This window comes from Eublepharis macularius, chromosome 6 (assembly GCF_028583425.1).
Source record: "Eublepharis macularius isolate TG4126 chromosome 6, MPM_Emac_v1.0, whole genome shotgun sequence".
Classification (NCBI taxonomy): Eukaryota; Metazoa; Chordata; class Lepidosauria; order Squamata; family Eublepharidae; genus Eublepharis; species Eublepharis macularius.
Window position 1 is genome coordinate 64,889,425 of NC_072795.1, and position 22,024 is coordinate 64,911,448.

Here is a 22,024-nt window from a genome sequence, read left to right on the forward strand (position 1 = left end):
CTGCCTGCTCAGCCTCTGCGGGCTTCCCTGCCTTTGCAGCCAGCTTGTTCTGCTCAAGAGCTGGGACTGCCACCTCCTGGGTTAGGTGAAGTCTCACCTGGCCTGTGCTGGGGCTGGGAGGTGCTGTGAGTGTGATTCCCGTAGAACAGTTCTTCCTGAGGCCCCTGGGACCGCTTCCTGGTTTGGCCACAGTTGCTGGTGCCCCTCCCATGCTCAGTCCTCCTGCTCTGGGTGTCTGTGTCAAGTGGGTGCTTGTCAGGTGGGAGCTCGACCCATGGGACTTTGAGTCCAGTGCCAGCACCAGACTGTAAATTACATATAAATTGATCTTCAGTTGCACATTGTGAACTAAAGAACCCAGATGAAGGGTGCAGATTCTAGCAGAGATACAAAAATACACAATAGCTTCAGCTTTCAGGGCTGTGAAGATCAGTGGCAACTTTGAAAGGAAACTGCCAATGACAGAATTTGAGAAATACCCTGAATCTGAAGACAGTTTTGTAGAACTGATTATGCCAAACCTACTGCAAAGCTTGGGGCACTATCTGAAATCTCAGACTCCCATTGTACTAGGGTATGATATACCTGCTCAGACATCTCTAGGCTGTGGCATAAAGTCTGGTGACTTTATCTTGGAGAACAGTAGGGGAGAAGGAAAGAGCAGAACCCAGTTCATACCCTGCTGCAGCCCACTCGGAGATGCAGGCATCCAGGGAAATGTTGCTCATAGGAATTAAGCTGTATAACTCTGGATGCACCATGCATGGATGGGGAATATTTGAGGCCCTTACATATGTACTGAAGCCTTCATAGCATAAATTTCATGCACATGCAGTCCCCCAAGTGACTTGGCAGGGCAGCTTATACAATACCATTACAGGCATGACTCATCATGTACAACTGTTATTGCTATGCTAACACTTGCTGGAACTCCACAATGACAAACCAGACATCCATTGGATTCCTGGAAAATATTCCAGTAAATCCAGATTATTTCTGAATCTGAGCCAATGGAGTTTGATTACTCCTGTCTATTGGCCTATTAGATCATCATTTCAGCCTTCCTCTAAGGAGTACACAGTGGTTTGCACGGTCTCCCCTTCCTCATTTTATCCTCACACAACCAGATGAAGTAGGTCCAACTGAGAGAGAATAATTGGCCCATGTCACCCAGTGAGCTTAAGGGCCAAGCACAGATTTGAGTCTGGGTCTTCCTGGTCCTAGTCCAACACTCTCTCCACTGTGTCACACTGGGTCTGTTTTTCACGCACTTGTCACATGCTGTTAGCACCTGTGAATTCTCTCATGCCAGCTGACTATCATGTTTTCCCCTTCCTTGTGTCTAGGTGCTTGTATATCAGGCAGGATTTCTGGTTTGCATCATCATTGGAGTGCTCTTCATCATCCTCATGCCCCTGGTGGGCTTGTGTTTCTGCTGCTGTCGCTGCTGTGGGAACTGTGGGGGTCGCATGTACCAGAAGCAGAAGAAGAACACTGGCTGCCATAGACAGGCATTCTTTGCATCTGTGCTGGTTGTTACTGGCATTCTTCTGTGAGTTTTATATTATGCAAAATACCAGAGAGGAGTGGTGGCTGTTGTGGCCAGTTTAAGCAAGACATTTCCACTTTGCAACCATTCCAACCCAATTTCAATGTGACTATAGGCAGGCAAAGTGCACTTTGCATGTCTCATTTAAACCGTCTTCATTTAAATTGGCTTGTCCTCCACGTGCTCTCTATGGATGCTCAGGATCTGTAGCTCAAGCAGGTGTTGGCCAGTGAATGTTGTTTAAGTGGTGGTTGAGGGCCCAGGGTGAATGAGACACACCCGGCATGTACAGCACTGCACAGCTAAGTTCTCCTTGCCTGTCAGGCAATGTGTTTCAAGCAGGCCAAAGTTACTTATGTTTGTGTGTGTGTGTGCACATGCACATAGGAAATGACTTTTTGGAACTGAAGGAGGATGGGATGGGTGGGACAAGGAGGCCCTACAGGAAGCTGCCATTGTGTGTGAGGAGTTCATGTTGCTATTCAAGGCAACAGAGGCATATTCTGTGCTGTGGAAGGAGGGTGGAAGCTGCTATGAAAGATGTCCAGCAATTTGGAAAGATAAATGTTTTATTGAGGTCCAGGCAGCAATTAATGTGTGACAGGGTTCAGCATTGGCTTCTGTTTTCTTTCTTTTAAAAAAATATTTATTCTAGTTGCATCATAAAAAAGGCATTTTTCACAAAAACAAATTTCAGAATAACGAGAAGCATTGGCTTCTGTTTTCAGTAGCAGACACAACCCAGAATCATGTAAAGTTGAGACAAAAGTGTCCCTGAGTAAGTGCAGAGTGCATTTTATTTCTTCACAGAATAAGGGCAGAGAGTTATTCATGCATTAGTTACAAGGGTGAAGGATTTCTAGAAGAAAGAGCAGTAGTTTTAGAGGGACTTGCATCTCTTTTCTAGAAACTAAGCTCAGGATCCAAGGACGAACCACTGGATGCTATATTCTTTCAGCAGGATTTGGGACCAGTGGCACCTTAGAGACCAACAAGATTTTCAGGGTATGAACTTTTGAGAATCTGAGCTCCCTTCTTCTTCCTTCTCCGTGAAGAAAGGAGCTCTGACACTCAAAGCTTACACCCTGAAAATCTTGTTGGTTTCTAAAGTGCCATTGGATTAAAATCTTGCTGTTCTACTACAGACCAACATGGCTGCCCACCAAAAACTATATTCTTTTAATAGGAATTAAGATATGAGCAACAAACAAAGATGCCAGAGGGAGTTCTGTGGAGCTGCTTGAACTTTCTGTGGTGCAGCCAGGTGTCAAGGAAGCTCTTTACTCTGGAGCACTGCCACTGGAACATATAACCAAAAGAGTCCTTGTTCATCTCCATTCCTGCCTGTCACAAAGGTTCTTCCAGAGCTCAAGGACATCTGTGAAATGCTGGCTTATGCAGAATGCACATATAATTATCCCATTCCCTCCCAAATAACTAGCACAATGCTACAGCAAATAGATAAATGAAAGCAAGTTTATGGATGGAGAACATAGCAATGGACAATGGATTGGCATCTTTCAAAGAGTGGAAGGAAACTTCAACACAAGAACCTGTTTTCTCTCCTCTCTTCCTCTCCTGAATCCTTGCATTCTTCTTTTTGTTTCCTCCATTATAGGGCTGGAGATATCTGTGCCTATGTCAGCAACAACCGCATGTCCGAGAGTGTAGATAAAAGTTTCAGTGCTTTCAACAGTACAATGGACAACTTGCAAATCTTCTTGAGTTCCATCCCTCAGGTATGATTGCAGAGGATATGTTTTACCTGTTCCCTTTCCCTCGGCAGGTGTCTTGTGCATGACATTCTGCACCTCTGTACACATATTTCGTCTTGCTCTACTTAGACCTCAAACTCCATATGCCATTGCCTAGGAGAGCACTTCTGCTGCATCCTGCCTCTGTCTTCCAGTGAACTTTTTACTTCCTACAAGGAAGCGCTTTTGCATTGTCTGGCCCCATTATCTCACTGACATACTGATATCTTGTCCTTGGCATTCAAAAGCCAAGTACTTCAGTGATTATACTGAACTATCCAGCCCCTGCCAGTGGCAAGGGAAAGGGTAATGCTAGAAAAATAAGGCGCTGACCACCAAGAAAGAGTCCCATGCTAAGCAGAAGGGCAGTTGGCTTTTCTAGCACAAGGGGTTAGAGCAGAGGGTGCCAGATTGACTCTGGGAAATATGCTTTATCCATAGTTCCAGAACTGTCCAGTTTCATGATTGTGTTTCCTGTATCAGCCATCGTTAATTTTTATAGTTTTATTTGAAAGATAGATACATACTTTGTTTAAACAGAAGCGCAAGCAAAGTATAATGTGAAATTCACAACACTGGAAAGAACTAATGTGCTTTGCTGGTAAAAACAGTACTGAGTTAGCCTTTTCTAACTATATTGGTTCTAAGGCATTTCCCCTTGAAATGAGTAATTTCTCATACCAAGTGCTTGGCCTGCTATAAGATGACATGCAAACTTCCCAGAGCTATTTCTGTGGGGCAGATTTAATTTTTCTCCAGGAAATCTTTCAAGAAAATCCACAGAAGTACTTCAAGTCATATACTCTTTTTATGGCACCTGGAGATTATTCCTTTTGAGCACCATTTCCTTATTAACTTCTGCAGATATTATTGCAATCCAGTCCTAAGCATGCATACTGAAAAATGAGCCCTAAGTATAATCTGAACTGACTTCCTAATATGCATGCCCAAAATTGCATCCTTCCGTCTTTTTGAAATGGATCTGTGTAAGAAAGATCAGAATGTGACGATGTTACAGGGACACATATCAGTATGTGGTATGCCATATACAGCCATAATTATGCTAATTATTTTGATCCTGCTGGCTGTGACCTGCCCTGTGAATGTAATTATATTTCACCACTTTTCTTCCATAGGAGGTTGATATCCTAATCAAATTCAGCTCAGTGCCAATACAGCAAACCAATGACAGCTTGCTGGGTGAGTCCATGCCACTGACTGCCATCTGGGGTCTGGGCTTTAGTCTGTTACATGGGCATCAGCTGAAATTGCATTCTCCCACTGGACTATGCTATGTAACCTAGGGAACAGGATAAAAATGGATGACTCACAGGCTCACACACCTTGAGCATTCAGAAGGACTTGGAAGCCCTGGCCCCAGCTACTTGGCCAACTTTATTCATGGTGCTCAATAGACAATCTACGTCATTAGCATCTGCCCCTTCTATGAGGTCATTACTGGGTCCCATTCCTTGTATATCCTATGAATTTGTTATGAGCTGTGAGCATCGGGCTGTCCCCTCATCTCTCAAGGATCTAGCTAGACTGGGTTTGTGACTTGACATCCACAATACCTGGCTAGGATGTCAAGCAGCCTACAAAAGCAGAAGGAATATTTTTTTTTACTGATTATTTTGTTCTGATTATATCCCTTCTCTGCAGGCATCGGGAAAGATTTGGGGGGTAGGATTGTGAAAACACTAAGTGGGAGGGCACATGCAACACTGAATACAGCTGAACAGCTTTTCCAAGGTATGGTCTGCTGCCAGAGGGGAGTGTGCTGGGGAATGTTGTTGGGATGTTGCAGCCACAGTGGGAGAACAGATGCATGTCTGTGCATTTGTAGTTCAAGGGAAGGGGGTACACAGTCGTTGAGAAGACAAAGGAAGTTTAGAGGTCAGCAATTTTCTTTTGGAGTTGGATTTCCAGGGAGCTCACTGTGAGCTGGAACTGTGTATGCACTGCCCATCTCACCCTGAGGGGGACCAGGATGCTGCTGTTCTTCTGAAGCCCGAGTAAAGGTGAGGTGGGCTGTCAGTGCCCCATTCCCTTAGACCTCTTTAGCCTCTGTGTTGGGATTAATTCTTCAGCTGGGAAGGCAGTAAAAGTTACAGTGCCTCCAGTCTTTCTCTCTGTTTTGATCTGTTTTTATTTTCTAAGGAGGTAAGGAAGCATACATGGCTTGCTCCTGCCGTTTTATTTTTGCAACAACTCTGTAAGATGGCTGGGCTGAGAGACAGTGACCTATCCAGGGCTTCATGTCTGAGTGGAGATTTGAACCTGGGCCTCTCAGATCCTAGTCTGATGCTAACCACTCCACCAACTGGCTGCTCTGCTTCTTGCAGTGATTGATACTGTGGAACAGGAACTCTGGAATGTCAGCAAGGCAGCCGATCGCTTGCAGAAGCTGCAGGAGGAGCTGGCCTTCAATCTGACCACCCTGAGTGAAAACATCAATAAGACTTTGAATAACTGCAGCGACCCTTGCCAGAATGTTTCAGTAAAAGGACTGGTGGTTGTGGCCAATTTCAGCATGGTAAAGAGGAGTTGGAAAGGCACAAAGCCATTTGGTTGGGGATGGTGGAAAACACAGAAACAAACATGGTTTGGAGTCTAGGATGCATTGGGTGAGCCTTCTAGGACATAGGAGATAAGGGAAAGCTGAAGTAACTGTTAGGAGGAGAGCAAGGTATGTCAAGGTATAGGCCAATAGAAGGCTAGTTAGGGTGCTGGAAGGGCTGTGGGCTAAGTGATGCAATGCACTTTTTGCAGATTCCTGGTTCCACCCCTGGCATCTTCAGGTATCAGTTGCTGGGAAAGATGTTTCTCTTTCTGAGAACCACTGTCAGAGGAAAAACTGAGCTAAATCTACCAATGGCCTAACATGGTATAAGGCAGAATCATATGCTCATGTATCCAGAGGAGTTAGCCGTGTTAGTCTGTAGTAGCAAAATCAAAAAGAGTCCAGTAGCACCTTTAAGACTAACCAATTTTATTGTAGCATAAGCTTTCGAGAATCAAGTTCTCTTTGTCAGATGCCTGATCAAAAAACAGGCATCTGACGAAGAGAACTTGATTCTCGAAAGCTTATGCTACAATAAAATTGGTTAGTCTTAAAGGTGCTACTGGACTCTTTTTGATATGCTCATGTGTGAAGGATACCCACCTGCACGTCTCTTGGCTATTGTCAGTACATACATATACAAACTCTTCTGTGTGCCTCAGCTTATACTCACTTGCATCAGTATAAACAATGTGATATAGATCTCTCCCATTCACTTTCCACCACAAGCACAGAACATACCAAACCCTCCTTTATTTAATTTGAGCCAGGGTTCCCCAGTAACCTTTTAAAAAATATTTAGGGTTGTTCCCTTGCATGTGTGAGATAACAAAAGTTACTTTGGGCATCTGAGTACCTTGACCTTGGTGGGTGGTGGTGGTGGTAGTAATATTATGTTTTAGACTTTTTAAAAGTACCACCCTCATCATCTTTGGGATTAAAGAGAAGAGCTTCTAACAATGCAATCCTATGCAGAGTTACTCCTGTCAAGGCCAATTGAGGTCAATGGGTTTTAACCACAATAACTCTTCATAGGATTGCACTAAGTCTCAGGACATGACTGGAATCCCAGCACTTCTAATTTTTCACATTAGAAATAAATGCATGTTTTGCACCACCAACATGAACTCTAGCGCAACCTAGATATATATGAATGTACATATTCTCAGGTTTTGCACAAATAAACAGCAAAACTCTGTATGTAATGGCATGGTTGTTTGCTTTTAGAATGGCATCTGGGAACATGCAAAGTGTAGTGTACATTAATGCACTGCCTAGTTTTTGATTATCTCTTTGATATCCCTTATCTGCTCCCACAGGTTCCTGATGTCAAGCATGCACTTCAGCTGATAGGCAACGTGACACAGTTGAACCCCAAAGTCACTCTTGTGGAGGTAATGGTCCTTGTTTTCTGTCCCTTCTTGCTCCTTCTACTTTCCAAGTAGACCACATAGAACAAGGATCTATTTATGTTGCAGTAGATAATCCATTTGGGAATGGCTGCACAGCAGAAAAAAAACTTGCTGACACCATGCAATAAGCCGTAGGCTGGGCATAGCACACTAATCACATTTAGACTATATAGAACCCAGCATCTTAAACTAAAAATGGCTCTTGAACCCACTGGTGTTATTGTTAGGCTGCTTGCTCTTTGGAAATGGCTATGGTCTTGATTATGAGGATGTGTTCTTGCTACCACATGTGATAACACAAGTAATTCTGAGATCTTTGTTTCTTTTTCTGTCTGTCTGTATCGTGGGTTCCCTGTGTTGGCAGGCAAACAATACGCTGAATAAGATACCAGAAAAGGTTTCTGAGCAAGCAGAGAATGTGGTATCTGGTAAGTGGCTCTGTACAATATGTTCTGGTTCACATTTCCATTATTGCTTGAAATGTAACTTCTGTAATAGCCCCTGAGACTAGATCTTCAGCTAAAGATATGGCTGGTTAGTTCAAATTATTATTGTTCAATATATAGCACAGTCCTGTCTTTGTTTCAAAATGGTTTCAGAAGCCTGGTTTATATAGACAGATGGGAGTTCTTGCCTGCACGTGAACATAAAAACCAGCATTATGCTGACTCCAACCAGCAGTTCATTCAGCCCAACGTTGTCTTCACTGACTGGCAGAATCTCTGTCAGCCCAGCCTGAGGTTCCTTAAGTGAAGATGCCAAGGACTGGATCCCAGACCTTGCACATATAAAGCACGTCCTCTCTTAGTGAGCTTGGGGCCCTCCCAAAATTAAAAGAAAACCACGACAAGAAATTTACACAGGATTAATGTATTTCCTTTGTGTAAGAAATGTTTGTGTGTGAAATAACATTCAGGGCTCATTGTACATGCCATTTTTCATGTGTATACAGGTATACAGAAACGAAAAAAGTTGAGGAAAATTGTATAATGATCTAATACACAAGATATGTAAAGACTAGAAGGGTTATGGAAATGTAACATTAGCTCGTCAGGGTGTGCAGACCTACAGTGGGGCAAATAATATCTTCTTTGGGGCAGTTCCAGGTTGGGAAAATGATGCCTAAAGGAGAAGCTTTAAGCTCCTCTCTCCATATGCTCTGCTTTCAGCTGTATTGGGCCTTCACTCACCTGGGGAGTGTAAAGCTTTAGAACACATCTCTATACCCGACCCAGGTACAACCTCAGGTTAAAAAGTGACATGTGGTTAGGCCTTAGGAGATTGGTAATTGGTTCTTCCCAGGATATTTATTTTTATTTTACTTCATTTATATCCCACCTTTTCCCCCAATGGGGACCCAAAGTGGCTTACATCATTCTCCTGTACTCCATTCTTTTTCCTCACAACAAACTCTTTGAGGTAGGTTAGGCTGAGAGTATATGACAGGCCCAAGGTCACCCAGTGAGCTACCATGGGATAGCAGGGAATTAAACTTGGGTCACCCAGATTCTAGTTTGTCACTCTACATGTGGTAATTGCACTGGCATGCACCCCTGATTCAGATTGGGGCTGTAGTGCACGAGAATGGGATTAATCCTCCTCCCTACCCATGGTTTAGCTTTTAGAATGGATCTTCCTCATTTTTTCTATTTTTTTTACTCCCAAAATTAATTGTGTGTGTGTGAGTGTGAGTGTGAGTGTCTGTGTGTGTGTGTGTGTGGAGAGAGAGCTTCATTTTGAGGTGAAAGGAATATAGCCCCCTCTTCTTCTGTACTGCAGCCTCAATCTGAATCAGGGCCATGTGCAATTGCTGTTTCCAAAACCCTGGGAACATCTTTTCACAGATCTCTCAGAGCCTGATCTAGTTAGGCAGCTTGAGGATGGGTGGATTGCAGATTCCATAAATTAGGGGACTGTACACTCTTGTCCTGAGCTGAAGATCTACAACATTAGTAGTTAATGAAAAATGTGCTTAGACACCGTTTCATAGATTGAAGGAGCTCCAGGTTCCTTGAGGAAGTGAAGCAAGAGTACATATACAAGGTGATCGAGGGCAAAAGCCCAGAGTTGGGTGAGTCACACGTTCTGTGTGTTGTTGTGAGGATAAAATGGAGGAGAGTTATATAAGCTGCTTTGAGTTCCCATTATGGAGAATGGTGGGATATAAATGATATAAGTAAGTAAATAAATAAATAGGTCATGCTGGCCAGTCATGGTCTTCAGATGGACCTGATGTTCTCCAAGCGGTGTAGCTAGTCAGCTCCTTTTGCTTAACTACTGTTTTTTCTTATGTATGCTCTTTATTTCCTTCCTGTTCTATGGAAAATACAAAAAGACATGTGATTTCACAACATTTTCTTGTGAACAGTTTATCCGCAGAACAGTCATACAACAAATAATATATTTTCCAAACTATGTTTTCTTTGACCAGCATCCTGTAATCCTTGATAGGTAAAACTGGAAGCTTCTGGTTATAGGTCAGGTACAGGACAGCCCATTCAGGAGATCACAGGACTTTAACATCAAATAAGATCTGCCTTTACGGCAAAATAATTAAGCTAAGTTCTATACAGTTTTTTTAAAAAATCCATTGCTCATTCAGTGGAGCTTCAACGTAAGATACCCTCTTAGGGCTTGAGCTAACTACCTTATTAGGGTAGTCATACATATTCTATGGTATAATGGGTTGGACCTCATTAAAAAGACTTACCTGCCTCCCCCTTCCTGTGCCAGCCCAAAATGCATTGTAAAAGAGGAACTGGAGTCCTGCTGCAGGAGAGGGAATCCACAAAAATGCCCTCCACTTGTGCACCTGAATCTCTTCCATTGGATCCAGCCCAGTGACTCTCATGAACATGGTTTGAGCCAGTTCAAAGGACAGTTGTACTGACTCTGGATATTACAATCTGCTGTGTTTCTTTACATGCTATGATTTGAGGATTTAAGGTCACTATGACCATTGCTTTGCTCTAATTCATTTCCAGTTCAGGCATACTTGACAACTATTTCTGAATTTCGTGGTAACATCATTTGTGAATCTTCGGTTACTAAGAATGGGTGGGAGGAGGGTACAGCATTATTGTGCAGTGCTACTCTGAGTTTCTCAGTGTGGCCTTATGCATTTAATCCTCTACTGTTGCAAAAATGTTGTTAGATTTTTTAAAAAATAAAGTACTGCAAACACTGGTTTGGATTCTAACATTAATAGTTGATGCTTCTGTAAGGTGCACACTCTTGTCTTTCTGCAAAAATTAGTTATCATGGCCTACTCATTCTCTGGCTAGATATCTTCATCTTCCTAAGTGATTGGTTGTCTGTTCCTGAACGCAGCCCACAGCTTCTCTTTGTTCTCTCTCTGCCATTCCATCTGACTGGAATTGAACTAAGAAAGAATAGCAGGGCAACAGTAGCAGAATGTATTGTGTCCCAGTCTCTGCGGACTGTCTGCTCTTTATGCATCTTGGGTAATATTAGGACCCAAGTGCATGAAGCACAGTGAGAATCATGCTTGTTTGACGATTGGCCTGGCTATCAAGCCCATGCCCTATGCGCATCCAAAGTAAATAGATGACAGTTCCTCTGCACCAGTTCCTCTTGACTATAGCTCACAACATGTAGGGGTTAATCCACCTCTGTTCTGATCCTTGCAGAGGGACAGGCTCAACTGGACAGCCTCAAGCAGAAGATTGCGAACGTCCGGAGCAGCTTTCCCATGCTGGACATGCTGGGGAATGTCTCTAGGTTTCTGGATGACATCACTGAGAAGGCCAGTACCTATGAGCCAAACATCAAAACCTATGATGGCTATAGGTAGGAGTCAGTGCTGCTCAGCGTACTGCAAAAGAGCCCCTGAAGCTAGGGCAGACCAAATCTGAGTTTGTCTTAGTGTCCTAGGATGGCCAGAAACGGTTCAGGCCACTTGATTTTTTATATTTTCTATTTTTTTATTTGCCAAGAAATGCAAACATTTACCAACCTCCTTCCCCACAACCCTCAGCAGTGCAAAAGTTTGCCTTTTCAACAATATAAACAAACAAAAACTACAACAATGAGCAGTCCTGAGTTGCATCCTCAAACAATTCCTCACTTCTCCAGACTGTGCTGCTTCCTTTTTTAAAAAAAGAATTTTATTTAAAAAGAATGTATGGTAAAGTAATTGCATAATAAGAAGATTATACAGGTTCTTGATTAGACATTAAATTGAGGCTTATACCATTATGTATAAACAATAAGTATATGAACAGTACATATAGAATAGTTTTAGAGTTAAATAAGCAATACATATTAAAAAAGATCTTGTATATTTAGCATCTCAAGCCTAGATACATTATATTTCTCTTTCCCTCTCCTTCCCTCTACTTAACACATTTTAATTATGTAAAACTTCTGTGTCATTTATTTTCTGCCTAAGTAATCAAAAATGCCCTTCCATCCCCCCCAGAATTTGGTTATTGATCTGTTATGTAAATAGGTAGTCAGTTTGGCCATTGAGGCATATTCATAAATCTTACCTCTCCACTTTGGGAGCCCAGGACAAGTGTCTGTTTTCCATTTTGCTGAAAATAATACTCTCGCTGCCATCACCACGTAATGGAAGAGATCTTGTTCTTTTATCACATTAAATGGTAAAATATTTAAAAGCATATTTTTTGAATTAATTCAAATCTAAGTTTGAGAATCTATTGCATTTCTTTATGTATCTTTATCCAATATTTATGTGTTTCCTTGCAAGTCTACCTCATGTGGTAAAATGTTGCATCCATGCTCTGACATTTCCAGCAGTGTCCACTACAGCCCTTACTAATTCTAGCAATATCATCTAAAGAACATTTTATACCAATTTTCTCTTAATAGCTGGCAATTTGTAAACTTTATATCTTTAGTCCATAGATTTTTCCATAAGTCCGTCGGAATAGTTTCCCTGAAATTTTGCATCCATTTTATCATACAAGTTTTAACTTGCTCCATTTCTGTGTGGTATTGCAATAATATTTTGTAGATCTTCCCCAAGAGATGCGACAAGTCTCCAGATATTAATAATTCGTATTGTGTTTTTTCTCTCAGCCTGCCATCTTCCTTAGGAATTTGATCCTTCAGTCTTGATACTATTTGGTAATAAGTCAGCCATGGAACATTTTTGCTTTGGGCCCGGAATTCTTGCCAGGTTTTTATGTTTATGAGAGCCACAAACCACTACAGTTTGTGTAGTGGTTAGGACTCTAATCTGGAGAACCAGATTTGATTCCCGACTCCTCCACTTGAAGCCAGCTGGGTGACCTTGGGTCAGTCATAGCCCTTCTAGAGTTCTCTCAGCCCCACCCACCTCACAGGGTGATTATTGTTGTGGGGATAATAATAACATATTTTGTAAACCACTCTGAGTGGGCATTAAGTTGTCCTGAAGGGCTGTATATAAATCAAATGTTATTGTTGTTTCCTTTGTCTATCATTGATTCATAGCTAAATTTATCAATTCTGTTTCTCATGGCTACATCACAGTAGGCATTATTTAGTGACATCAGTGGGGAGATTGATTGACTCAATCTGTTTCTGCATTGGAACCATATTTTGAGCTATCTTTCCCTTATAATATGGGTCCCATCCTGTCTATGAATGAGTTTACATGATTTCTTTGACAATAAATAATTATGGATACCTTCTTTAGCATCCGCTATCTCCAATGTGATATGTCTGCTACTTGGATTTACAATCGAGTCTGTTATCCAGACTAATGCCGCTGATTGATGATACAATTTAATGTTCAGTTCAGCCAATCTTCCTCGGTTTTTGTCATCTTGCAATACTTTAAGTCTTATCCTTGGCTTTTTCCTTTATTACTTTCTGCCACTTATTGAAAATCTTTTGTTCTATATAAACTGGAATAATTTGAAACAAGAAATTCAATTTAGGTAGAATATTCATTTTAACAGCTGTGATTTTTCCTAGCCATGAAATGTTTAGTTTTTGCCATCTCTGCAAGTCTTCAATAATTCCTGTCCACACTTTTTGATAGTTATCTTTATAAAGATTCTCATTTCATGATGATACATTTATGTCTAAATATTTTATTGGCTTTGTAGTAATGGTACAGTCCGTTATGTTTTCAATCTTTTCACGTTCCTCTTTCATTGTCGAGAATAACATTATCTTTGTTTTCTTCTTATTTAATATATAACCAGAATGCTGCCCAAATCTTAATATTTGTTCCATTACATAAATCAGGGAGTTACGTGGATTTGTCACTGATATAACCACGTCGTCTGCATAACTTTTTAATTTCCCCCCTCCTTTATTCCAGCAGTTCTGCTATCTTGTCTGATTCTCACACTGTGCTGCTTCCTTTTGAGTGTGGGGCACAATACCCTTTGAGTAGCCAAGCAGTAAATCCTCCTCACTTAGATCCTGTTGGTTTACATTATAAAACACATAGAAACAAAGAGAATGAAACCAATGCTTACAAAAGGCAGTTTAACTTAACTTCCAGTTAAACAGAGAGTGGCCACTTCAATCCATCACATCTTATAATTTTCTGAAAATGCCAGTTATTGGAAAGCGGCGGGGATTGTAGCACAGGGTATGGTCTGAAGTGTCTCTGGCCATTGTTTTTGGAAGCCTCTAATGAACAGTCTCCTGGTCTGTTGTTGTTACTTCAAGGTATGTTGATGTTTCCCAGATGCATTGTTGGATGGGATGCTGTCTCTAATTACAAAAGTTTAAAGATTGGTTGACTGGTATGGATAGCCTTTTATCTTTTCCCATTATTTATACCTGGATTCGCATAGATTCCCACTTTCTGATTGCCTTCTCATGTCCAATATTTTGAAGATAGGTGAGCCTCTGCCTTCATTTTGCACATTGCTGGCACAGCATATTCCTGCTAGTTTTTAGCAGAGATCTGGCCCATTATATGATTCAATGTATTTTAATAGAGCTTTACAGTGCAATCCTGCATGCTGTTACTGCAGTCTATAGCCCATTGATTTCAAAAGGCTGGAGTAACTTTACATAAGATTATGCTGTTATTTCTCTCTGTTTAAGTCCTTGCTGAACTCAACTGACTGGTGATCTTCTTTTTTTCACTCCAGGAGGATTGTTGGCATCTGCCTCTGCTGTCTGGTGCTCCTGATAATTGTACTCAATGCTTCGGGCCTGCTGTTTGGTGCACTTGGGCTAGACTCGCAGGCACCACCCACCAAAAGAGGTTGCCTCTCCAGCTCTGGAGGAGACTTCCTAATGGCGTAAGATATCTTGCACACGATCTCTCTCTCATCTTGGGGTAGGAGGAATCACCCAACAGGCCCCTGTGTACCCACCTGATGATGGCTAGACATCTTCAGATAGGCGGAGAATGAGATGGGAGGGGAGGACCTGATCTTGCTAGGTGGCATTGGTTGCTTTATTTTCCAACTGCTTGCGGACCATTTTGAGGAGAGCTTTCTGGTTTACAATCTAAACTTTGTAAGTGCAGCAGTGCTGAGGTATATAACAGTTACTAGGTGGCAAAGCCAGTATGCTTTGCAAGTGGGACTAGGACTAGGAAGATGAAAGTTCAAGTCTCCACTCCGCTGCGTGGCCTGCTTGGCTCACAGGGTTTTGTGATAGGGGGGGGGAGACTTGTTCTGAACTCCTTGGAGGACATCTAATAAATAAGAGATCCCCAACCTGTCTTTATTTAAGAATACCCCAGAATGTTCTGTGGCATCCCTGGTGGAATGGCAATATGCTAAACTTCAGAATATATTTTATTTTATGAATTTGTATGCCACCTATCCTGGGGAACCTGCCCAAGGCTGCTTACAAAATAACATATAAAACACGAACATTAAAAGTCACAAATAAAAACCCAAGCCAGAGAATAAAACAAATCCATATAATTGAGCAGCTTAAAATTAATTTAACCACTTTCAGAATAAAAGCATACTGTAAAATGATTTTAAAAGATCAGCTCCTTAACTAAAAGCCTGGGTAAACAAAAACATATTTGGCTTGGCTCCTAAAAGAAAGCAACATAGGCACCAGGTGAGCCTCAAGGGGAAGGGAATCACGCAGACAAGGTGTGACTTCTGATAGTTGCTGCAGATCTCCTTCCCCCCACTCTACACTGCACCAGGTTGTCCAAATGGGCTGAGAGTTGCTCTCTTGTTCTCATCTGGACGGGATTGTATGTGGCTGAATTGCCAGCATGAACGTAGGGCTACATACTGGGTAGACAGGAAGGCTCTGAAGTCTGTTCTTTGTATTGAGGTTTGCAATGGAATCTTGGGCATCTTATAATTTCTTACTTTTCCTGACAGGAGTGTTGGGTTCAGCTTTATTTTTGCATGGCTTCTGATGCTGCTGGTTCTGCTGACATTTTTAGTAGGGGGCAACGTATACACGATAGTGTGCCGTCCCTGGGCCACTGGGCAGCTCCTTCAGGTAAGTCCCATAAATTACCATTAGTATTCATAGATCTCATTATGTCCCATCAGAAAGAGGTGGAAAAAGGCATGGGGATTAGAGAAGAAATGAGCTGATGTCAAAGGATCTAGTTGTGTGGTATCTTTAAATCCGAGACTAGAGGTCACATTGCAACCCCAAGCTCCAGTTCTAGACTTCCATTTCCCCTATCCCCACCTTTGTCCATGTCATTTTGACATGAAAGTTGCTCAGGGTAACCAGACTTTACACACTCTGGAGAGGAGGGTATCACAGCTAGGGGGAAGCACTCTGTACATTGTTGAGTAAGTAGATAAGGAATCTCATCCATAGTTGCTTTCTCTTCCAGTTCCTAAACACACCAGGGCTCTTCCCAGAATTAAACCTGTCGAGGTCCTTGGGAATAAAGGATTCGAATGTGACTCTGGCCAGCCTTTACAAGTGAGTGCCAGGAAGCCTGGTTGGTTTTGCCTTGATCTTCTCTTCCATCCTGCCAGCTGTGACTGAGCCTCAGTATCTTCAGTGGGAGGCAGACCTTTGAGGGCAGGGTGAAAGCTTCGCATTGGACAGAGTAAATGCCAGAGTACCATGTCCAGCAATGCCAAGGGCATCTGTGCAGGAATGACAAGCCTTAGTGTGCAGTCTTCTCCTCTAACTGCTTCCTAGAGTACCAAAGGAACCATACCCTTTTCCCTGTTACCTCTTTAATTAGTTGGGGGAATTAGCATTAAAGGAGACAAGTGAGAAGGGGTCACTAGGAACGTCCACCAATGTTTATGGGGATTATTCCCTTAGAGAAATCTCAAATGTATCAGGCAGATGTTCAACAGGAAAGGTTTTTTTATTAAAAAAGAAATAAAAAGGGCAATAACACAAATACACACAGCACACATACAAGGTTAACAAAGAAAATCAGGGAGGATCATGGGAGAAAGCAGTTCAGGGAGTGTGATAATTACCAATCTTGAAGAGGAGAAGTCTGTGGAGGCAGCAAAATGACCGTCATTTTAGGGAAAGAAGAAGAGGGAAGAGAAGGTCCAAATGAATGTGGGATTGTGTGGATGGGTCCCAGAACTTTCACATTGAGCACATGGCTGGAAAGCCCAGTTATAGGGCAAAACATTCCATGGGGCAAGGGTGATGTCTTCCTTCCAAAAACAATGACATAATGGCTTGTCTGGAGGTAGGACAATAACTTGAAAAGGGTCTGATATGACTATCTGGGATGGACTATAGGTAAAAATATTGCTTGATGATTTGGTAAGTACTGGATGGGAACGTTATCAGATATGCTGAATAGCTTCGATTAGGTAAGTGGGAGAGGGGAGGTGGAGGAAGGCGTTGATGAGATTAGGCAGGGAGTTTTCTCAGGAAGCCTTGTTATCTCTGCTTCTCTCTGGGGTGGGGGGGCATCAGTCAGTCTCCCCTCCTCAGACTCATATCTTCGTTACTTTCCACTTTCCTGGCCTGCTGACATCCACTCTTCCTGGGGACAGGCAGCACCTAGGACTTATGGCAAGGGGTTTATGATAGTCCATATCTCTAAACTGTCCTTACAGTGTGGGGAGGGGGTCTGACTGCTAACACCCTCAGCCTCCTCTAACATAGTCACAGCACACATACAAGGTTAACACTCTTAACCATGCCGTTTCCCAGCGCTCCTACCCAAGAGCCATTTTCCAAACCTTTCTGCAGAGGTAAGTCACCAGTTGTCATATGAGGACTGATTCTGGCCAGTGCTCCCTTGGGGTAAGCCAGATTCTGTGAGAGAGGAAGCTCTTTTGCATGATGCTGCTGTTGCCCAACTGGAATTTAACAGTCTGATGAATCCTGAACTGTTAGCTAATTTTTCCTCCTTACAGGGACTGCAAGAACAACAATTCCCTGTGGAACACTCTTCACTTGGGTGGGACAGTCTCTCTAGATGACGACCTCAACATCAGCAGGGTCAGTGAAGAATGCCTGTAGGTGCATAAAGTTTGCCACCAGTCAGCCTGGTGCCCTTGAATCTCAGCATTGGGTCCTCTGGTCTGGGGTACATCTGCAGCCCCATCCTGGCTTAGACCAGAGAGTGAGAAAGATATGTGCTATGCTACTTACCTTGGTTTTTTTAAAAAATTGTCCCTGCAGTACACACATGACATTAACTCGACTTTGGATAACTTAAAGATCAATGTGACTGCTCTTAAGTTTATGACAGAAGATCAAAAGTATTCCCTGAGAGACCTCTGGAGAAAGGATGAGTCACTGAATCTGAACTTCACTGGTACTCTGCAGCAAGTAAGATGGGAATAAGAAAGGGGTTGTGGGTGAGAGGAAGAGTTTGTCATAAGGCTGTTTCCTTTCTAGTACAGGAATTTTATTATAGGGTCCAGGGATTGCCTAGAGAGAGATTGAGCTCCATCTTGGGGGGAAATGCCACTAAAGATTTTGAAAATTGGACAGGCTGTTCAAAATGGTGTAAGGGTTTGTCACAGTTCTCTGGCAGTGATTTCCTGGGCACTGGCTGATGGGTGCCAATAGCATAAATGCATCCTTCGTCCCCATAAAAAAATGTGTGACATTCACATTTGCTGGGGCCCAAATAACTGTTCTCCAACAACTGCTGTCAGGGAGTCTATAAGCAAGGGAGCAATACCTAACTGAAAATAGCAGGCTTGCTGGAATGATTGTTCTGGGCATTTTAATGGGGGCTACACAGTCAGTCAAGAGAAATGATTGAAAAGGGCTTTGTGTGGCTTCCTCAGCACTGCCTGCTGCCAAGGTGCCTTCCTATTAAAGCCTGAGTAGAGTATTTGAGCTGGCTGGCTTTAACCTTGCTAGGGATATATTTTCCAGGAGTAATGGAGGGAAGGACTAAGGTAGGCTTTCTCCCCTATATGTATGATGGAGAGGGCTTGTAAAAACTGAATAAACATGGGTTGGAAAGAGGTTTTGGAATTGCCCAAATTTTAACATGCCCACGGCACTGAACTGTACCCACTTCCATCTATAAAGCTGTATGCTCTCTCTTTCCTGCACAGATGAACCAGAATATGACACAGAAAGATCTGTTTGACTTCGCTAAGCAGCTAGAGGATCTGGCAAATCACACAGTGAGTGGTGCCTGGACAGAATGTCCCCATTGTCCTACAGGGTTCCTCTCCTAACCTCCCCTTCTCAAGCTGAATACATGTGCCTTTGATGATCCCCTCAGGGTGCGAACTTTCAGTACTCTATGATTTCCCTTATAATATTATTTAGCATTTATGTTGTGTTTTCAGTGTGTTTCACAGTAATGTTCTCATATCTGACTGGCCATTGGATCACCCCAGTCATTCCCTGTGAAAATAGGAGACAGTTGCACCCTCAATTGCCTGTTTCAAATGTAGCCACCAAACAGGATTTGCTGTGAAGTCCAATATGAATAATATGGGCAGGGAAAGGGGTTTTGCATGGCAGAGGGGCTACTAAACAAAAGTACAGGGTATCTGGAGAGGAGCCTGTTGTGAATAAGGGATGACTGTATGGGGATGGCTTAGGATACAGGGTGTGGGAATCCATTAAACATGTTTGACTTTGAGTGGGTTTTTGTGTATAAACATAACAAAGAGTGCAGCCACACCTCCTAACGATGATGGTGTGTACTATCATTTTCAGCATGTTCCTATTCGTGAACAACTGCAAGATCAGGCCAACAGTTTGAAAGAGATCCAGTCAAGGGCCAGCTCCAGTTTTTCTGCTGCAATTGTGAGTGATCTCCTTTCAACCCTCTCCAACTCCCCAGCCTGCCTTGTTGCTGCCCAGATGAATGTAACTCTTGGCCTCACAGTTTTCCTTCATGTGTGGAGATTCTAATGAACATTCTTTGCCCTTAGCAAGCCCTGAACAGCAGCATCTGGGAGTTACACACGTCTGTGCCTCAGGTCCGAGTAAGTAGGTCATGTTCGGGTTGAAGGGTGGGGGGCAAAACTTTGTAGGACATTGAGTCCAAGTCCTTGAAAGTTTCTGTAAAAGACTTTTTGCTATAGATATCAAAGAGGAAAGGAACACTACCAGGCAATCTGTCCAAGATATTAAATCTTGGGGGAAGCAGAAATTTCCCCATGGTATCAACCTGCAGGGTGTTGGTGGTATGATGGTCCAGAGCACAGGCTCATTCTGAAGATTGATCCTGGATGTCACTGACAGGCACCCCTTAAATGGAGAAGGGAAATGTCAGTGGTTGGCGCTGTTGATGGCCCAATGCCATGTTTGTGCATTTAGTGGTCAGGGAAGATTTTATAAAGCTAGGTCAGAAGCTTCAGTCTCTGCTTTCCTCTACTGTTTAGTGTTCTTATTGCTTCTCAAAGGGCCTGCCTGGACCTCATAATAATGTATCATGCTCCTTTATGCCTTTGGGGATGTATGATATAACCATTATAAGACTCTGTTCTAAGATGGCTGCCAAGGTTGGCATAGAAAGTGAGCTCCTGAGATCTCCTCTGTGCCTGGCTCTGGCAGTGAATCATCCTTACAATTCTGTGTCCCTGCAGGAGCTGGGGAATTCCACATTGGCACAAATAGAGGAGGCTGAAGTATTTATGAAGAAGCATCTAAAAGACATTGTTAAGAATGTGAGTCCTCTTCTGATAATTAACCTCTTCCTTGATGCAGGGACTGGGACCTGTGGGACTGCCTCTCAGCACATGTTCCCCGGAGGCTGCTTCATTCAGCAGATAAACACCTTTTGGTAGTCCCCAGCCCCAGGGGGGTTCGCCTTGCCTCGACCAGGGCCAGGGCTTTCTCGGCCCTGGCCCCAACCTGGTGGAACTGTCTGTCTGTGTCAACACGGGCCCATTCGGATTTGTTATCCTTCCGTTGGGCCTGCAAGACAGAGATGTTCTGCCAGGCATTTGGTGGTTGAGGTGGGCGGAGCACCTAAGATATCATGTCGGCCTCCTGCCATGGTGGGGGAGTATATGCCCCCCTCAGGCTCTGTAAACATTTATGACTGGCCACCCACCCCGCAGGATATTTAGTTTGAGGGGGTAGGGCAAAATGTGCGTGGCTGTTTATAATTGATGTGTTCTAATGTTTATATTGCTGCTAAATCTTATTCTGTTTATTATATGTTTTAAAATGCTGTGATCCACTCGGATCGTGCTTGCGGGCAGAGCAGACTAGAAATCAAATTAATTAAATAAATAAAAATAAAGGATGGTGGATGTCCCGGGCTTGTTTTTATTTTCCTTCACATTATGTAATGCTGAGGCCTATCCGTAGCCTCCAGCATGAACCTAACTTTCAGAGCTGATGGTGAACCAGTTTTGGAAGTGGGAATACCAGAGATATGCTGGAAAAGAGGACAGGTGGAAGTCAGTATGTGTGGGTTTGTGTCTCCATGGTGGTGGTACATATCACCTTTTGCTGATCATGTATAGATCAACACCTCACCAATACTTCCCTTCCTTTTCCTGGATCCATAAATGGGGTTTAAAGAGATGTATGCATGCTCCAGAACTGAATCCCATTCTGGATTCAGAAAGGGTTGTCTTCTGTATTCTCAAATCTTTTCTCTTTACTTTTAACTAGGCAACCTTGGGTTTTGTACGTAGTGTGCTGGGTTATTTTGAAGTGTACCTGGACTGGGTCAAATACACTGTAAGTAACTTCAATATCCACTGAAGACCAGGTTCAACCTTTGGCCATGACAAAATAGGATCCTGCCTCTACTTGCTTGTACAGAATGCAATCATATCTAGCAATGCACCCAGGCTGAATATTTCATTTATGCTCAAGAAACCCAGTCATTAATTATTTGAAGCAAATAACCACAAGAAGTTCCTTGCCCCAACTAAACATTTGTGCCTGCTAGCATCCACTTGGCCATCCTGTGGTTGCATGCATAAGTCATCCTTATGGGACTCATACCGTTTTTCTACTTGCAGACTGCAAGAAGATGTACTGGGTTTCCAGATGTACTGGAAAATCCCTGCCATACTAAGAGATTCCAGTTAGACTGGCTTGGAAATACTTGTGAGGAGGATTAAGCAAGGAGTGGCATGTGGATCTGAGTTCTCTCCCATACTGGTTGTAATGTTTCCTTGTCTTATTTGTTGACAGATAACAGGAGAAGTAGCGCGCTGTGGCCCTGCAGCCTGGACATTGGATGCTGCAAACACCATTGTCTGCAGCTACATTGTTGATGTTTGGGTAAGGGAAATAGGATGAGGGCTAACCTCATCATTTAGTGAAACAATGGCAGAGAGGGGGAGGAGCGAGATAGATGCCATGAGTCAGCATGGATAAAGAAAAGTAGCATGGGAAAGAGAGGATAAAGAGATGGTAGCTACAGTTTGAGGAGCGA

General features: G+C 42.9%; 1 protein-coding gene across 2 annotated transcripts in view; it reads left to right on the plus strand.

The window, feature by feature from the left end:
• The window catches only part of LOC129332882 (prominin-1-A-like), a 47,055-nt gene that overhangs the window by 20,663 nt on the left and 4,368 nt on the right, over window positions 1–22,024 (plus strand). For both annotated transcript variants that reach the window (XM_054984180.1, XM_054984181.1), the window contains exons 4-22: window positions 1,347–1,552; window positions 3,168–3,288; window positions 4,440–4,503; window positions 4,966–5,055; window positions 5,649–5,839; window positions 7,186–7,260; window positions 7,643–7,706; window positions 10,929–11,088; window positions 14,364–14,516; window positions 15,573–15,696; window positions 16,046–16,137; window positions 17,559–17,643; window positions 17,827–17,976; window positions 18,720–18,791; window positions 19,336–19,425; window positions 19,554–19,607; window positions 20,211–20,291; window positions 21,250–21,318; window positions 21,781–21,870. In XM_054984180.1, the coding sequence (XP_054840155.1) occupies window positions 1,347–1,552; window positions 3,168–3,288; window positions 4,440–4,503; window positions 4,966–5,055; window positions 5,649–5,839; window positions 7,186–7,260; window positions 7,643–7,706; window positions 10,929–11,088; window positions 14,364–14,516; window positions 15,573–15,696; window positions 16,046–16,137; window positions 17,559–17,643; window positions 17,827–17,976; window positions 18,720–18,791; window positions 19,336–19,425; window positions 19,554–19,607; window positions 20,211–20,291; window positions 21,250–21,318; window positions 21,781–21,870 (2,031 nt within the window). The remainder of the gene's footprint in view (window positions 1–1,346; window positions 1,553–3,167; window positions 3,289–4,439; window positions 4,504–4,965; window positions 5,056–5,648; window positions 5,840–7,185; window positions 7,261–7,642; window positions 7,707–10,928; window positions 11,089–14,363; window positions 14,517–15,572; window positions 15,697–16,045; window positions 16,138–17,558; window positions 17,644–17,826; window positions 17,977–18,719; window positions 18,792–19,335; window positions 19,426–19,553; window positions 19,608–20,210; window positions 20,292–21,249; window positions 21,319–21,780; window positions 21,871–22,024) is intronic.